The following is a 19,284-nucleotide window of genomic DNA, read 5'->3' as shown; positions in this document are numbered from 1 at the left end:
AAAGTGCATTGAGTTATTTTTCAATACCACTGTTTATTGAGAGCAATACTGTTCCCATAGGCCTTTCTTGATGGAGAGGTACTGGCTACACTATTAAGATGTCAGTTATGAAACAAGCAGTCTGAGACCCCATGAGAAGGTGGAAAAAAGCAGATATGCACATGGATACAAATATTCCTCCTCATTTCCAGGTATTTTAGAATATTACTATCAGAAGAAATCCCTTATTGCTAAATAAGTGTCCTTCTAAAAGGATGACATATATATCATACAAAACATTGCTAGTAATGTTAGATCAAGCATTTTGTTGAAATGCATAGTGGCAATTCTGAGATTTATTTTTAAAGGTATTTCTCAGTGGAGTAGAAAACTCAAAATCTACATAATCCAATTTGAGATGAATACAGTAGTAATTTTTTTTATTTGTAAACATGACAAAGTAGTAGTTTTGGTAAACACGTAAAAGGAGATCTTACTGCATTTGTAAGAGCTAATACAAAGAATGCAGTATATTAGAAGAGTTTAGATATAAGAAATATTTAAAAACCTGCAAGTCTTCTACAGCAATCACTACACTGAATTTGAAAGTACAAGCTGCTAGTAAAAATACATACAATAAAATAAATAATCTCATAAGCAAAATCTGAATTCTTCAATACAGATGTAGGTGATGTATTTCTAGAGTGCAGAATATCTCTCTCTCCTTTCAACTCTATTCCTTGCAGAAAAGATGCCATAGAGCTATAAAAACACATTTAAAAACTCCTAAGGGAAGGTTTCCTAGGGTCTTTGAAATTCCTCCTTTTCCTATTTCTTCACAGATTTCTAATGCCAACACTGTTTCTGTAGTTTCTCAAACAAGTCAAAAAAGAAAAATACCCTCTAGATATAATCTTTAGATTTTCTATTATACTTCTCAGGCTCCTTTTGGCTTTTGAAATAAATGCAAACCAAAATCTACAGTTGTAATATCAACTGTATTTTAATTTTAGTTAATCTTTCAGCATGAATAAGTGGATCGTATTTGACAGCACTGCTGCCCATACCTACAAGAACCATATAGGAATATGATTTAATTAATGAAATAACCTAAAAATTCTTTTCAGTTGATCATTTCTGTCACTTGTGGTTTTATTAATACAGCTGTATTCACAAAAGTATTGCTTCAGGTTCCTATCTCTATGATAAAAAGGGTTAGGCAAGGAGCTGCTACCTACCCACATAAGAAAATGCTGAAACAAAAACTATATATTCATTTTTCCCTCTTTAATCAAATACTTGAATATAATCATTCTATGATCAGATTTCCATAATTTTCACCCCAAAATCAAGCTGGATTATAGAACACTTTTTATGTAATGATTTTGATTGAGCAGTTAGGTGTTTGGCCATGGAAAAGTGAAGCTATTCAGAGGCACAGGGCTATATTATTTGGGGCGGTAAAGACAACTTTGGGCCAGGTTGTTTACCTAACTGAAAACCAAGAATTGCTCCATCACCTAATTCCTAAACTAAAAACCTATGAGATACTGGATCATTTTGGACCACATAAGTGACTAGGCATATTAGTTCAAATGGCATTTCCTGCCTATAGTTTTTTCCGGTATTATGATAAGAAAATATCAGAACATTCAATGACATTCTACCCAAAAACTATTGCACACACTGATCTCTAGAAAGCAGTGAATACCAATACAAAGAATTGTCTAGTATCAGAATCAAATCTACTCAGCGCAAGCACCTCTTATTTCTAGAAACAAGAATCTTGATTTCTGCCTGCAGCATCCCAAAATGTTAGAGTTACTAGGCTCCCTGCTGTATTATTCATTGCTTGGGATGCAATGGAAAAAACAACACCTTCCAGTGCAACCTCTCAACCATTTTTTCTACTGATATTAATACAAGGGCAGGGACCCTACGCCATAAGTTTGTGTTTTGTGCAGTGTCCTTATACTGCTTGTGCTAATTTGAATTAGTATGCTTTGTATTCAAAGTGCTCTTAGAAGTTTCAAGTTCAGCAGCTGGTAAGTACTATAGCCCTCTTTGATAATTAATATCCACAAAATGGTTATAGGTGTCAATACTTTATTCTTAAAATACTTGTTGTATTCAGCACATGCACTACTACGGAAGACTTAGAGGAAAAAGATTTGTGAAAAGGCATATGACCTTCTTCCCACTACAATGGCCATCCCCTAATTAAGCAATGCATCTGATAGTCATTAACAGGAATGAGATAATGAATCACTTTCTCTCTTCTTTGTTAATTTGCTGTAACCAAGCGGCTAATGGATGTCAGAGCTGAGTGATTGCACTGATTATAGTGATTTATAGTTGCAACAAAACAATTTAAAACCATTCTGATTATTCATGTTAAAGATGCTTTATGTTTTGTTTACTAAATGTTTTATGTTCCCCCTCATGCCCCTTCGCACACAATGAGAAAGGTCTTCCAGGAAAACTTGAAAGTTCGAAGATTTTTTATTGTTTCAGAGTAAGGCATTTCATTTTGTTTATAGAAAAAAAAGTTTACCCAGTAGAAATGAAAAGCCTTAGGGTGGAAAGAAAACTTCAGTGGTGCCTAGTTCAAAAGAAGACGGAAATAAGAGGAAATAAGGCAAACTTCAAGCCACTTACCTTAGGGCTCCCAGTCCCTTCCTCATTCTCTGCAGACACATCAGTAGCCAGTATCTCTGCTTTGATGATATCCAGAGCCCTAAGAATCCAGCTGTGTTGCCGTTTGATTTGCCTCTGTAGCTCCTTCCATTGACTTGCAATCATTTGCAGCATGTCCTTCAGTCCTTCTCCAAAATGAAGGGGAAAAAAAAGTAAGTTGTAAGCTTAACTGCATCTTTAAATATTATTCTTTAATCAAAGAAGTAGCAGGATTTTTAAATAAACAAAACAGGATATTTAGTGTATTTTCTCAGAAATGAGTACAAGCATTAGTATTGTTCACACTGTAAACAATGCTATAGGGTCAAAAAGTTCTTTCAGCCATCATTTTAAATTTTTATTATGTTTATGCCAAAGTTTTCAAGGAAAGGAAAATCCCACATAAAATGTGACTGCAATAGGAAAAGCTACAGTAATCTCACCTCCTAATATCTAATCTTTAAACATATCATGACCTACCAAATATATTTTTTCCTACCTTCATCTGTTCACATTTTCAGTAGTTTACATATTACCACTTTCTAAGTATAGCATGACATGAAGTACCTTTCTCTGCTACAGCTTCTATAGCTTTTTGGCCTATGCATTTAAGTCAGTGATATGCTTTCACATTAGAGAGATCTGCCTGAGACTGAGAAACAATAGAGGCACAATGTGTAACATGATCAGAAAAATGCATACAAGAGGACAACCTCTGCTTCGGTGAAAAGCATGCAAAACGAAGATGGCATTACCTAGCAATACATGCTGATTAAAACCCTATTATCATACAAGTCATGCAAACATCTAAAAATACAGGGGTTGGTGGAGAAGGAGAAAGGGATATCAGCATCTCTCCCTTCCCCCTCGCCCCCCCCCCCCCCCCAATTTAAGGCCTCTGCAGAAAAAGACAGACAAGCCTAACCAAAGGAAAAAGGCATTTTTAATTTTAGTCTATTCCTCATAAATATATTAAAATCATGTAAGAATTAGTTTAAGAGGCAAAATAAAGTTTTACCAATGCAATTACCCATGCAGGGTATGTAAAAGTATATATGCATATATTTGAAATCATAATTCATTATCTTAATGTTATTGCCATTGCTTCTACATCAAAGAATGTGTCAGTGTAAAGTTCTCACTGATGTGATTTCAATTGAAACTCAACTGAGCAGCAAGACCAAAATAAAATGAACAGACTATTTGGAGGCAGTATTTCATTTTATAAGTATCACTGCATTGTATGCAGTATATGAAACATTTATAAATCTTGAAGGTCAATCTGATAATGCAAATATTAATAATACATAAGGAAGTGAATATATGCAGTAATTTACAGCAATGCTTCTTCATTCTTTAATAGTCTGGAGATATAAAGACTTGCAATATTTCAGAAGGATTTACCTGATTTGTGAGATACAATAAGCTCAAGAAGTTGACGTCCTTCCTCTACCACTGCTTCTTTTAAAGCACAGTGGCTATCAACATTCAACTTAAAACTCTGGGAGAAAAAAAAGAAGAAAAAAAAAAGGGAAAAAATCTCAGCATCAAACACTGAAAAGGCAGTTTTCATAAAACACATATACAAAACTACTTCTGCTTTTTATCAAAAACCACATCCCCATTTACCCAATAGCCAACTAATGTGCAATACTAAAAGCTATTGATATTTTGGATCTCAATATTTGGGCTCAAAATGTTTCCATTTGATCAGCAAAGTGCATCTGTGCTGAAACAGCTGACAAATCTAGAAATTCATTAGCTTTTATGAAAAGTCACAACCTGTAGGCTATATCTGGAGTAACAGTGTTCTATAAAATACTTTAAATTTATGCCATCACATATGAGCTCTGTTTTTTTCAGATTTCTTTGAAATGTTCTTGATAGAACTATTTATGAAACTATAAAAAAAATTACAACATTGAACATATTGGCCTTATGTGCACTCATACTAATCTATTGTTTCAGCATTAGCTCTCAAACCCATTTTCAAAGAACAAATCAGATTGCTTTAGATCTCTACATTCTTAATTTGTAAAGCAAGTATTCTTCATCCTTTTTGCTCTAGTATTTTTATTGGTTGTTCAATTTTGTGTCTTTTTATTGTATTGAAAGCTGTTAATAGAGAGATGAACTGGAAACATGATCTACTCCATGTTATGACATTTTGTACACCACTGATAATTTAGTTGGAATAATTCGTGAATTAGTTGGCAGAGTTTCTCACTCATACTTGCATGAAAGAAAGAGAAATAAAATACAATAAAGAAAGGAGTTCTTGCTATATTTAATCATCAATCACGCAGCCCTGAACACATACATGCAACCCTTGTTCTCTTTGAAATGCCTACAGAATGAATGAAAACAATATTTGACTCCTTGGAAGAAAAGACTTTTGCTTTCTCTTGGGAATGAATTAACTGGCAGTGATTAAAGTAGACTTTGCGAGTGCAGATTTGTAGCTTCTGGATTTCATAAATCTATTTATATTTCTCCAAATACTACCAAGTATTCTAGTACTGAAGATATTACAAAATACTCAAAAGTCCTCAATTCTTAGGAAAGTGACCATATTTTTTCTTTCCTAACTCCTGTAGTCAGATTGATTGGCATAACAGAAAATAATTTACCCAGAACTGTAACAAAATGATGTTTTTTTCACTGTATTTGTCATGGTTGAAAGAGGAACATCGCTCAAGTAAACCCTTAGCAGTCTTTCAAGCAGCAGTCTACCTGACAGTTAGCGACAGAATATTTTTGAGAATTTTCCACTCAAATTGAGTAATAAACAAGAATTTTGCTACCTTCAGCATTTTGTCTATCCCAGTTTTCACGTATAAGCATCTGAAAATAATGTTTTGAACCAGCTGTTGAATAACTGGTGAGTCAAGAAGTTAAGAAGGAAAAATTATGCCTGAAATTAGTGGCCTGTTCTTAAATCTAGGGAGTTTTATGAACCTGAACCTAGAAGTTATTTTTCCTTCATAAGAGCCTGTCTGAACAAGCACTGACAATATTTAATTTACTGTTTACTTAAAACAGGCTTGTACTGAATAGTTTGTAATCATGCACTTCACAGGAAATGCACTGTGCATGTGTCTCAAACAGCAAAAGGGAACCTAAAGGACCTGAGAGTAGGTTGTCTAATTTCATATAATTGAAGCTGAGTATTGATGCAGCTGGATGTGGTAGTGTCTCAAGATGATGTGGATGTGTTTGATAGGAAAATTGGAAAAAATGAGGTATTCTTTTTCATTAGGAAAAAGAAGAGACTTGTTGTCCTATAAAAGATTCATTTAACATAACGCACCAGATACTACAATACAGCTTGATTTTCAGGTGCACCTATTAACCAGTAATAACGTTAACTGAAGAAGTAAAATATGATGAATAAAGATGGAGCCAAACTTTGGGTTCTGACTAACAATATTCTACTTGTACAAAATTCTGATTTTATGGATAAATTATGCGTGTCACAAATACTGTGAACATACATAAAATTTAGCAGAAATAAACTCTTATCAGTATGTACACATCAAAAGGAGTGAACTATTTATTTAGGTATAAATACCAACAAAAGCAAAGGATGTTGTCAGCTGATGTACTGAAGTGTGAGTTTTAGCTTTAAAATTACATGCATATATATATATATATATGTAAGTTCTCATGAGTGGAAATTTCCTAACAAAAGGAAGAAGTGGACAAGGAACACTGGAAAGAACAGTCCTCAGTGAGTGCATCGGTGCTCACAGTTCCTCATGCTCACCTAACTGAAAATGTGACACATAAAAAAGGCAAACAGATTTGACAATGTAATAAGATTACATATATATGTAAATCTATCTATCTATCTATCTATATACACAAATCTGCACAGCTAAAAGCAAAAGCAGACCAAAAAATTGTAATGTAGAAGGATCTTCAAAGAGAGGACCTCTTCTATCCCACATATTTCCCATTCCCTACTTTTTACATAGGGTATTTGGAAAATTGTAACTCTAACAGCGTGTGACCTAGGTACTCTGTTCCTCTTCTCTGATCTTCCCTGATAATGAACTGAGCTCTTGCATCTGAGAAGGGGAAAGGAGAAGGAAAGGGAAGTCAATTAATCAAAGCCATTTTTCCAGACACATTTGAAGCTATGGAGCAGTCTAAATATCATACATGAGCACATATACATTATGGAAAATGCATGGGCAATGGCCTGGCAGCTGCTTTTAAAACAACACATTAATGTCATCCATAGCAGTAAGGATATATAATGCAGTTTACAAGCTGCAACAAGCAAAATTACCTTATGAAGTTCTCTGCATTTATTTCCTACAGTCACCATGCAAATACATATAAATACCAACTGTTCTTATTTAGCACAAAAGAGAGGCAAGAACCACATCTTTTTATTGAAGCTAGAAACTGTAAATAAAGACTCTAGAAATGACAACTATTAAGTTCCAGGAGTGCTGTCTCGTAATGATTACATGGAGGCAAAGGAGCTCACCCTTCACAGAATGAAGCTCAGCACTGAGTTTTAGAAAACCTATTGACTCATTGGATAATAGTACCAGGTAGCCAAGAAGGCAAATGGCATCCTGGCTTTTATCAGAAATAGTGTTGCCAGCAAGGGCAAAGAAGGTGATTGTCCCCCTGTACTCAACTCTGTGAGGCTGCACCTCAAGTACTGTGTTCACTTTCAGGCCCCTCACTACAAGAAAGACACATTGAAGCCCTGCAGTGTCCAGAGAAGGGCAAAGAAGCCGGTGAGGCATCTGGAGAACTAGACATATGAGGAGCAGCTCAGCGAGCTGGGATTATTTAGTCTGGAGAAGAGGAGGATGAAGGGAGATCTTATAGCTCTTTACTGAGAAGGAGGTTATGGCAAGGTGCAGGTTGGCCTCTTCTCCCATGTAACTAGCAATAGGACTAGAGGACATCAAGCTGCACCAGAGGAGATTCAGGTTGGATGGTAGGAAAAAATTCTTCTCTCAAAGAGTGGTCAGGCACTGGAATGGGCTGCCCAGGTGGTGGTGGAGTCACTGTCCCTGGAGGTGTTCAAGAAATGTTTAGATGTGGTACTAAGGAACGTGGTTTAATGAGGAAACATTGGTGGTAGATGGACAGTTGGACTAGATGATCTCAGAGGTCTTTTCCAAACTTGGTGATTCTATGAATGCTCCAGAACCATAATGGGAAAAAAGCAGCATCTCCTGATCTACACTAGTCTCTGAACACCTTCAGACTTCTGTTGGTTTTTTTTTTTTTTTTTTTTAATGAAATTTAACTGTTCTCTGTTCTGAAAAAAAAAAACAAAAAAACAATGTATTTCCAACATATCCTAATCTCTCCTCACATCTTATTGTTTGTAATTTAAATTTTCCAAGTAATTATTTACGTTTTTTGAGAAAACAATAGTACTAAAATAAGGATTTGTATGTTTAAGTAATATTTTGAGTGAGAATCTAGCAATTTTAATTATAGCAGTTAGACATTGTGGCAACAGTCATGAACCAACATGAAACAACATGTTGATTAATTCTGAAGAACTACTATACTCACATATATCATCTCTGTAACATTTTTGCAGATATCTGTCACTGTCTATTGAAAAAAGCAGTTCTGGAACATCTTTGTTCTACAGACAGTTAAGATACTTCATTAGTACTACCAGACTTCTGACAACATTTGTGCTGTGAACTGGCAAGTAACCTGTGCTCTGTCCAATATATATTCAGTTTGAAGCTATATAAATACAGAGTAACTCCAGAGCAACAGAAAAAAACATTTTTCTACTAGTATGTCAAAATGGTGATAGGTATAGGATAATTATATATATAGGATAATTATATATATAATATAGGTGATGGTATAGAGTAATTACAGAAGCTCTTCTAATGAGTTTAGCTTTCAATCAGTGATGCATATTCTCCAACTTTCACTTGTCCTGACTGTACTTTTTATCCAAGTACATTTATAAACAGAGAAACTGGTGGAAGTTTAGTGAAGAGCAAGCAAAATATGTTAAAAGGTAAAAATGGCAGAAGACTATGAGGAACAAAGAAGACTGACTAAATGACAATTAAGAGAAAGGGATATCACTATCTTTTTTATGCGAACATAACTTGTGTGGAGCCACGAGCTGGACTCAATGATCCTTGTGGGTTCCTTCTAACTCTGGATATTCAGTGAGTCTATGATTCTAATCTGAACACCAAGCAGAAAGAAGACTTGTTAGCACTGTGCATTAAAAGAGGATACAGTAGATGGGACTAATGGAATTAAATTAAGAGAGAGAAAATTTAAGATAAATACAAAGGAAATTTCCCTTGAAAGCTAGATCTATTAGATTTTGTAATAATCTCCTAAGGGAAACAGTGAAAGCTCTGATCCCTGGAGATCCCCTTTAAATTTTGACTGCAAAAGATGCAGAAGCGAGGACTGCAATGCAGTGAGCTTATAGTGCAATATCCTAAGTCTTTCGTGTGCCACTGAGTTTCTGACTGATCAGATTCAAAGGGGCAGACTTTATTCCAAGTAGTCCAGCAATAGCTTACACTTTTATGAAACCACCTTGCCTCTTTTCTCCGCCCACAACCTCTATCATTACAGTATTAGGAAATCAATGTTTTGCCCCTTTGTTACCTCCTAAATGTGAATAGCACAGTTCTCCTACCCTTAAATAAATAAATATCTAAAGGGCCAGCAACAGAACAAGGGGCAATAGGCACAAACTGGAACATAGGAAGTTCCACATGAACATAAGAAAAAAACTTCTTCACTTTGAAGGTGACAGAGCACTGGAACAGGCTGCCCAGAGAGCTGGTGGAGTCTCCTCTTCTGGAGATATTCAAGACCCACCTGGACATCTTCCTGTGCAATCAGCTGTACGAAACCTGCTTTAGAAGGGGATTGGACTAGTTGATCTCCAGAGGTCCCTTCCAACCCCTACAATTCTGTGATTCTGTAAATACCTTAGGACCCCCAATTTCTGCTTCTCATTCCTCCTTGAATTTGCCATCACTTAGCAATTTACCCAAGTTTTGAATGCATAGTTTTAAATGTCAAAAAAAAAGGATAGTCACCTCAACTCTATAAGCCTTTTTGGCAATTTAGTTTAGAAATCACAGAGAGGCTATTTTAGCAGATATGTCAGTATTTCATATTTTAAGCTCATGTAAATTTTCCTGCTGCCTACTCTAATCTCTTTTGAGTTTCAATACTTAAATTTCTATTTGTTATTGCCTGCCTACATAATACAAATTTTTAATAAAATGTTAACTTAAGACTTCCCAAATCAAGTCTCAGTTTCTTTATTATCAACAAACAAGAGATGGAAGCACAAAGGTAAGAAATCAAATGGACAAAATGGCCACAAGCAGGGTGAACCACACATCTAATAGTCCACCCTGGATAACTGTCCTTGATCCTTTCTAGTTTTCTAGAAATACTCAGGAAATAATCTTCAAAAGTCAGCGTCTTCTGGTTCCCTTTTCTATCTAGATGACATTTGACTACTGATCTCACATGTTTCTAAGCACACCTCTTCCACAAAGATCTACCACTCACAAAAACAACTATTTAAACAAAGTATGTCTATATTATGCTGTCCTTGCACATGCAGAAAAAGGCCAAGCATGAATAAAGAGTTTTACAACCCAAAGATAAATTAATGGAGTATGATATCCTTTGCAAATATGGAGTTACTAAGGGGAAAAAAAAAAAAAAAAAAAGAAGAAAAAACCCACAACACCGTATAGGTATATACTATTTAAACATAAACTAACTTAAAGACCATAAAGCACACCTTGGAAATAAAAACACTATCTAGTTTTAGAACAATTCTTGAAGGATTTTCATATGATTGAAGTCTCATGGGAATAAAATACAGATATAATTTACTTTTTATATATCTGCAGAGAAAAAGTTTTATGCAATTTAAGGATTGATGTCTCCTCAGCAAAATTTGTCTAATAAAATATATGAGACTCCAAATTATTAACCCAATACATCTGTAAAATTAAAAAATGAAAAAGAAATACACAGGAGATGCAGAGAGAAAAAATTACCAATCACAACCTCCATTCATGCTCTGAAATTTCTACATTTCTATTGAAATTTTTGGCAAATACCAAAACACAGACAGCAATTGTATTACTTCCAAGTACTTGAAGTGTGAATGATATTTTGCCTTTAAGAAACATAGCTGAGAATCCACAGGAGTAGATCATAGCTCTTGGGAACTGAAAACAAATATACTTTAAATGTTGCATCTTGTTGGTTGTCCTTAGAGATCCTGGTCCTATACTCTTCCAATGATTTTCAATCTCAGATATTTTTCTCAAAATTGATTTCATTCGACTTTCAAAACAATTTTCAGGCTACATCTACATTGATGATACCAGCATACTAAAACTACTAAAGCAACAGCATACATTTTAATAGACATAAATTACAACTAAGTTCCTACAAAATCATTATGCAGTCTATTAATAAAATAAACATTAGTTTCAAATCAAAGTGTTGTGGGTTTTTTTTTCCTATAGGTGCTTCAAAAGTTGTTACATTGATAAATTAATGTAAAGACCATTATCAAGTTGTCATTCCAAGACTATTCTACAATTGCTATAAAGCTTTTAAGTCAGAACTCCAATGAAATACTGTATGTTCTCTGCTCTACAAATATGTAATTCAGATAGATGAATAACAAGAACACCATTTAAGTAACAACCCCACTCCTGTCAAATAAGACACTTTCTGTGCTCTGTATGTGTAAACCATATCACAACTAATAGGATATGGATAGGCCCAGCTAACAGTGATTGCTTTTAGTATAGCATTCTATGGCCCTCTCATGCACAACTGGAAATTTGGGTTTGCAGCAAAGAGAAGAAAAGGAGTGCTGAGGAGACTTCAATCAATAAATAAAATATGTAGGTGCAATGTCCTTTTTTCTTCACAGCTGTACAAAGCACCTACGCAGGGTTAAGTATACACAAATTTGGACAATACGTTTAGGAAAAAAAAAAACAAAAACAAAAAAAAAAACCTGGTACTCTTAACATTATTCAAGTCATTCAGCCTCTGGAAAAATGACTGAGAAACTCTTGCTACACGACTGGTTTGCACAGAGCAGTCCAAAAATGCTATTGGTTTGCTCCTAAGCAGGAATGAATTATGGCAATAGCAAGTAGCAAGAATACAGGAGGACAGAAAATGGACATTTTCTTCCTTCATGAAACAAACATGGTAATAACACATCTCCCTCACAACAGTTCTCCTATTCCTGAGGTGCTGGGAGAAAAAGTGTCACCCACTTCTCCATACACAAAAAAGATATGTGCTGGTTCTTCAATGCATTATCTTATAGGAAACAGCTTTAGATCAAATGCAATATTTCTGTATTGGTCAGCACAACAGCACTGTCAATAGCAGGATATATACCTGAATTTTCTTAAGAGTTTGTTTTGTTTTGTTTTCTTATTTAGTCCCCAAAATCTCATAAGATGCTTCGATTCAAAAGAACAATCCAAACTGTTTAGAAACCTATATTTTTCCCACTGTCAGCAACTGTACGTACTGTGGCTCTGGACTGTAGCGCAGGTACAGCTGAATGCATTAAATGACAGCAACATTTAGCTCTGATGTTCTCATTTTCTGAGGAATCATAAAAGCTTACACAAAGGTTATCTTGTTTCCAGAATTTGTAAGCTAAATAATACAACTGAAAATATACATGCATTCTCTTTGTTTAAGGTTCATTTCTGACCTTCAGTTAAGTCCTTTTATTTTCATGTGTTATTTTGAAACTGCTCATTTTAGTTTTTACTTCTGATTGACACATTCTGCAGACTGGTTCCTATATAAAATGACATACATTCAGAAGCCAATGCATGCACAGAAGACCTTTCGTGGTAACAGCATGACAATCAGAAACTGAAACTAATAATAGGCCAAACAGATTTAAAGCTAAGTCCTTAAAGAAGCAAGAGATCTGTCCCGTCACAGTGCTCCAACTCTTTATCATAATCATCCTGCAGATGCTATTGTATATTTTGATGAAAAAATCTAAATTGGCTGCCATGGACATCAGAAATGTTCATACAGGAAAAACACAGTACATAATTTAGTCATTTCAGAGGCTTTAATATCTTTAATAAAACCACTGTTATTATTGCTACCACAAAGACAGCCAGTAGATTAGCCCAAGGCATGTGTATTTAACATCACTTTCAACAAGAACAGGTATTTAATACTTCTCTAAACTGATGTTTTTCAGGAAATAACATTTTCCAGGGAGATAAGAATGATTTTTCTTCAGACATAGCAGACTTCTTGCAATAAGGTGATCAGTTATCATGAAAAACCACAGAAGCTTCTTTATGTTACCAACACAATTTCTTAAAGGCAAAAATTCAACCTATTTTCTGTATGAAAGTGTCTGCTGTTTACAGCTCAGAAAGTGATGAGACATGATGTAGCCATAAATATTTTTATTGGATACAGGAAAACTTTCATTTTGTTTCCCTTTAGATAACAACATTCTCAAAACCCCCACACTTTAAGAACTTGTTTTTTTAAAGAATGGAGATGACAAACGTCCTATCCAGAAGAAAAGTAAGTGCTGGAGTGAATTAACTGTTGCAAACTGCAAATTTAAATGTAGGGAGCCACAGTTCTACTCAAAACAGCAAGAGGCAACAAACAATTTGTAAGTAAGTACATTATCACAGGAGCACCTACCATACCTTAGGTTATTTTCAAGAACCAAAAATCTATCATTTTATACATTCAGTCACTTATATATGTATAAAATGTTGCCCATACTCAATGTTTCAGAACTTTAATTTACAGAAGTTCTGAAGAATAAGAGTTTTAGGATAAAAATGCCTGACTACTGGTTCCAAATTTCTAGCTAATTTTAACTCCACTGAAATATATTTGAAAAAAAAATAATAATGAAAATTGCTTGCACACATCTATTAATAATGCAAGAAAGATTAAAAAGTTTGAGTAAATAAACTTCATTTGTGGTATTTCTTTAAAGAAGTCTTATATTATCTAGTTCTAAGTATGACACAATACAGAAATGGCTTTGGGTAAAATACACATAAAAGCAAACAAATGTTGCACAGTTTGGAAGCTACCAAGAGCAAAACAAGAAAACAGAGTACACTAAAAACAAACAGAAAAGAATTTAGATTTAAAAATCCCAGGTCTCAATGAACATACCTATTTTACAGTGCCTTAGATTGAAACCTTTTCCTCAGTGGTTCCTCATATTTCCTTATCTGCTATCTTAGTTCTTTACTGTGCTAAAACAATGTAGCTGTATTAATAAACTATAAAGAGGAGTAAATGGTCAGTTTAGCAAACTAAAATATTCAAGAGCAACATTACAAATTATTTGTTGAGCCAGTAGGAAAGTCTAACCAGTTTCAAAAGTACAGCAGTACCCATCTAAATAGATGCTTTTTTCTCATGAGCTGCCTTCAGAATACTGGTTTTGATGAGAACTGATTTCCATGTCACCATTTTCATTGACATTACTTCATGGTGAAGACTCATAAAGCTGAAATATTAATTTTAGTCACTATTTCAGGGATCTGTGAGAGCATATTTTCACTGACAGCTTCATGTTTAATGTTACGTAAAACTAAGTGTAAAGAAATGCCTGTTGAAATCAGGGAGACAGGCTTTCAAATTTGCAATGAAAACTATCCACCAAGTAGAAGATTGCCTGTTTTGGCACATCTTGTCCTAGCTGTAGCCTACCTTTCAATCTGAAGGAAAATTTATAATCATCAAACCTCATGGTTATTCATCACGGGACATTCTGTGAGACTTAAGTTGTAACTGTGATATAAGAATGAAAATCCAGTCTGTCCTATGGTTAATAATTGCCATGTATTTGGCAATAAGAATAATAAGAACTTATTTTTTGTTTGTGTGCAAAAACAGTGACTGAGTGTATTCAGGAATCAATTCCATAGATGGCCCAGGACATCCCCAGCTAGTCTCTGCACAGATGAAATAACTGGCTGACTGGGGACAACAGACCAACCTGAGAAGAGGCAACTGTTTGAGTGTCTTATCACCTTCACAGAAGTGCTGTTAATTGCTTCAGGAGCTCTCACTGTGGGACCTTCAGACAGTCCCACAGATTCATGCATGCACCTCCTGACGGATGCTGGCCAATACACAGATACTACATACATACTTAAAAGCACTGATTAACCTCTGGGGTAAACAATCTTGCCAGCTCAGATGTAAGAATTACCTAGAACAATAGTTTGGGGAAGTGTAACAATTTAAGCTGAAGATTTTGTTAAGGGACACTTGTAACAGAAATTCACATGGCCATCATCTTCAAGAGATTTCACTCCTTGTGTGAGCACTATCTCATGCAAAGATTCTAAGAAGTGTTGTAGGGTTTGAGGTTTTTTTGGTTTTGATAATGATGCTGTCTTGAAGTGTCTGCATCACACTGTTTCTCAAAGTGCCAAAGATGTAGAAAAACAAGACAAAAAGTGAGGAATAAACTGAAGATTGAATCCATTACCAACTATGTGCACTGGGGCCCTAACATGACAATTAAGAATTGTACATATTAGAAAATTTGTGGGATGCTCACAACCTTGTCCTTGTTTCCTCTGTAAGACTTTTCTCAGCAAGTAATAAGAAAAGGAATGAGTACATTTTTCTGCTTTCTTGTTCCCACATTTATTTTTCTTAGAATTTGACAGCAGAGATTTAATTCATGAATGCAAAATATTCTCTCTTTATGGCACTAATTCTGTTATTGCAACAAACATACTTCCAACAAAACAATATCACAGGTGGTGAAATTGATAATTTGTGCCAAGGGCTAAGGCCTTGTCTCTACTAATAAAAATAAAAATACTAATCTACTGGGTTTTCACTCCTTCTACGACCAGAAAATTTGCATTAGTGAGGAATAATAGTTATGAGGTTTGATAGTGCAGATGCAGTTTGCAGAAAAGAACCAATACATTTTCTTTCACTTCAGTTTAGTTTGCTACTAGAGTTCATGAGCCTGAAACCTAAATTTAAAAGTGTTAAGCTCCTTTTACTTCAACATATCTCAGGTTAGTGGGACTACCTCTATAACCTGAATGGCAAAAGAATAAAATGAGCTGTGTACGCACCTTCCCAAAGGCCTTGATCAGTATTGTCTTACAATGATCAATCAAGGAAAATTTTAACATTCAGCTCAATGTGATTTGAAGTTCATACACTTCTTTTTAAACACCGATTAGGATTTCTGTCAGACAACTGCCACTGAAAAGTTGACAATCTAATTAATACAAATAACTATCTTCCTGTTATAAAATTGTTCTGTATTTTAATAATTCAATTCTGCTGTATAAAAATGAATATGATAGCATATGTTCCTGAAATTCAAAAGGAAAAGGCATAATTACTGTTTTTCAAATTGTGCCATGGTTTTTCATTGACACTATATGCCATGAAAATAATTATAATACCATCGAACTGAAAGTGAACTGTTCTTTAGACATTTCACTTCACAATAAATAAAGAACAGAACACCCCAAATATCTACCTTGTTTGATTAAAAAGTCATCTTCAAACATACATTTCAGGTACATTCCCACAATGCAACAACAAAGATTTCTTTTACGCCCAAATTAAAATAGTTATCAGCAGATGTAATACAGAGTACAGCTGGGAGCCTAAGAACTTAAAGGGGAAAGTACAGCTGTACAGGTGCCCACACACTCATTTGTTCTGACTGCCCCTAGCAATGAGTTCATAGCTACTAGTCCACGTTCCAATCTATTAGATGGCTTTGGTCTTACCTCACAGAGAACCAAAAAGCAAAGCTGAAAGTAATTTGCCTGCAAAGAGCTACTGTGCTTCTCCACATGGAAGAAGTAGAAAACGAATCTGACAGTGACTGAGACTCAGCCTGGTGATTGTCCCGTTCCTAGGACAGCACAGGTCTGTCTCTTGTTATTCAATCAGAAATGAAAACTACAATTCTACTCATAAAAACTCATGTCTCCAGAAGTTTCATGTTGTAAGGGGAAAACAAATTGAAATCACTAGTGCCTTTTCTGGTCTGATCTCTCTATGTGCTCTGTATCTTCAGAGCACCTGCAAACATAATGGGAATCCACATTAGCACATGGGAGCAAAAGTTTTTAGTACAAGACAAAAATCCAAACTCTTTGCAAAAAATAAAATAAAATAAAATAAAAAATCTCCTGTTCAAGGCAAAACTCTTCATACTCCAATTTATAGCCTACCACAATACACACTATATCCAGTTGCGGCTCATAGGCACTATACAATAATGTTTAAGAACAAAAGACACAAAAGAGTTTGCTCTATAGCTGAAATTCTGAAAACACTTTTCCATTAGTTACTAATTTTTTATGTAGTTAAGTGATTAATTTTATAATGGTCATTCTAGTATAACAGTAGGGATTAAGATGACATCTCTTCCTGTAATGCATCAAACTACTTCCTGGGACTGTCAAGTAATTTTTGCCATCAGATTATCAGAGAATGGAAATGAATCTGAGCTTTGGGTGTTAATGTTTTGATGCAGGTTCACCTAATGCATTGTTCTACCCAGCTACGGTGTCTAACGCATCAGCTAAGAATAATGCTCATGAATAGGTTTCCTTCAATTTACACTGGCAAGTACCTAAGATTTGGGCAGAGGGAAAGGGAATTTCCTAATTTGGCCTTCTTTTATTTTTCCTTTTTGCCACAGTGGTTTGCTTATTGAGATACCTATCCATTGAAAAGATTATATTGACCTGTACTCTTTACATACAGCATACAATTTTGGTTTTGAGGAATGAATATTTGGTTTAATTCAGGTCTTTTTTTCACTTGTCATATCCAGAAGCAGCTCTTGGCAGGATTCAGTGAAAGCCTCATGAGGTTTTTCAAATATTTCTCAATCTATAATTCTAGCCTGTAATATATTCAGAAGATTATTCATCCAAGTGTTTCCTACTTCCACCCAATGTTTTAGCTCTTTGCACAAGAACAAGGTTAGTGACAGTTGTATTAATTACTTGACAGAAATGCATATCAAGTAAAGTGATTGAAATAATTATTTCAAACATTTTATTTAAATGACTTTGTGCTATGTTAAACTGTGGGAGAGAGAATGAGTTCCTTACTATTAAGGAAGCTTTCTTAATATTACAACATTGTAAAAATCCTAGAATAATCAGCAGAAAGAACGGTATTCTTTTTTCTTTGGCTACCACAATTTTCTTTCAATTTTGGAGATAATTTCTGAATTGTAATGTAATTTTGGCTTTTAATTTAATTTTTAAAAAGCAATCAGGACTTATTTCAAATATAGAGGTAATTTGTTGGTATATTCATTAAAACAAATTGCAATGCTGCAGATCTTACATTAAAATATAGATGCACACTAGTAATTAAAAAATAATAATCAAATAAAAAGCACCACAGAACACTTCAATTACTGATAACAATCATAGTATAATCTTGTCCTACCAAGTGTGTCTCCAGGTACAGTTTAAGGCTGTCTGTCTCTGCTTTAGGAGGAGTCCAATTCTCTGTTGTTTCCATGGCTTCATTTAACCAGTGAATTAATTCATCCAGCTTGCTTACAAACCCCTTACCAGATAAGAAAAAAGAAAGAACAAGAGAAGCAAATTTGTTAGTAAAATGGCAATCTGAAAAACGTATGCTTCTTTTTTTTTTTAAGCTGAAAATGTATTGTACAGCAAACATTTATCTTTTGCAAGCATACAAGGAATAAATATAATTAGAAGGTAGGCCTCTAATAAATGAGGAGCAAAACATTTTGGCGGGGATAATCTAAGGAGACATTTTGGGACAGAACAAAATCTGTATGACTGTGAGAAAATAGAAATAAAATGAAAGTTTCAGAACACATGAAGGGGGTACATAAAGTTGCATTGAGATTACAATGGCAATTGAGCTGAAGACCTTGCACTGAGGAGGCTGGGTGTAGCAGGAGCACTTCTGGATGAAAAAGTGCTGAATAAAGCTGCCAAGTTATACCTTGGCAGACTGAGGAAAGAAACTACTTGTCAGAATGTATTGTTTTGATCCTTTGGATGAGATGCAGAGAGAAGAAATCAAACAGTAGGTGAGGCAGAATATATATCACTTAATACAAATATCGTTGATTGCATAGGAACCACACAGATGGTGATACTGAGAAGGAGCTCCTGCTTCTTCAGAAGCACCATTTATTGCAAAATTAGTACCAATTATATTGTCTGATTAAAAACAGTGCCCCTGAATTTACATGATTGGATAATACTATAGGTACATACTGAGTACAAATAATTTTACTGAATTCTTATTCACTGAAAAGCAAGTGTGTAAAATAAACTGACCAAAATGTTTATAGGCAGCCAGAAAATTAACTGTGAAGAGAAATGACCACCTATTACAAGCAACCTAAGACAAGATGAAGTTAGGTCTAAAACTGGTTGTACTATAAACTACTGACAATTCCACAGTCCAGTGTGAATTATAAGCTCCAGTAGGATAACAGCTTAGTATACACACTCAGTATCACACTCTTATCATTTTATTTATGGAATGATTTTTAGTAATTACTAATCCATT

General features: G+C 34.7%; 1 protein-coding gene across 3 annotated transcripts in view; it reads right to left on the bottom strand.

Annotated features, from left to right (window-relative positions):
- AKAP6 (A-kinase anchoring protein 6) overlaps positions 1–19,284 on the bottom strand; it is a 271,062-nt gene that overhangs the window by 139,944 nt on the left and 111,834 nt on the right. For 2 of the 3 annotated variants that reach the window (XM_090141308.1, XM_090141309.1), the window contains 3 exons: positions 18,175–18,297; positions 4,060–4,156; positions 2,638–2,801 (listed from right to left, as the gene is read on the bottom strand). In XM_090141308.1, the coding sequence (XP_089997434.1) occupies positions 2,638–2,801; positions 4,060–4,156; positions 18,175–18,297 (384 nt within the window). Of the gene's footprint in view, positions 1–2,637; positions 2,805–4,059; positions 4,157–18,174; positions 18,298–19,284 lie in introns of all 3 variants that reach the window. The other variant, XM_090141307.1, reaches the window with a different exon arrangement.

This window comes from Phasianus colchicus, chromosome 5 (assembly GCF_987193195.1).
Source record: "Phasianus colchicus chromosome 5, bPhaCol1.hap1.1, whole genome shotgun sequence".
Lineage (NCBI taxonomy): Eukaryota > Metazoa > Chordata > Aves > Galliformes > Phasianidae > Phasianus > Phasianus colchicus.
The sequence above is the reverse complement of the archived record's forward strand: the minus strand, read 5'-3'. Positions and strand labels throughout refer to the sequence as shown.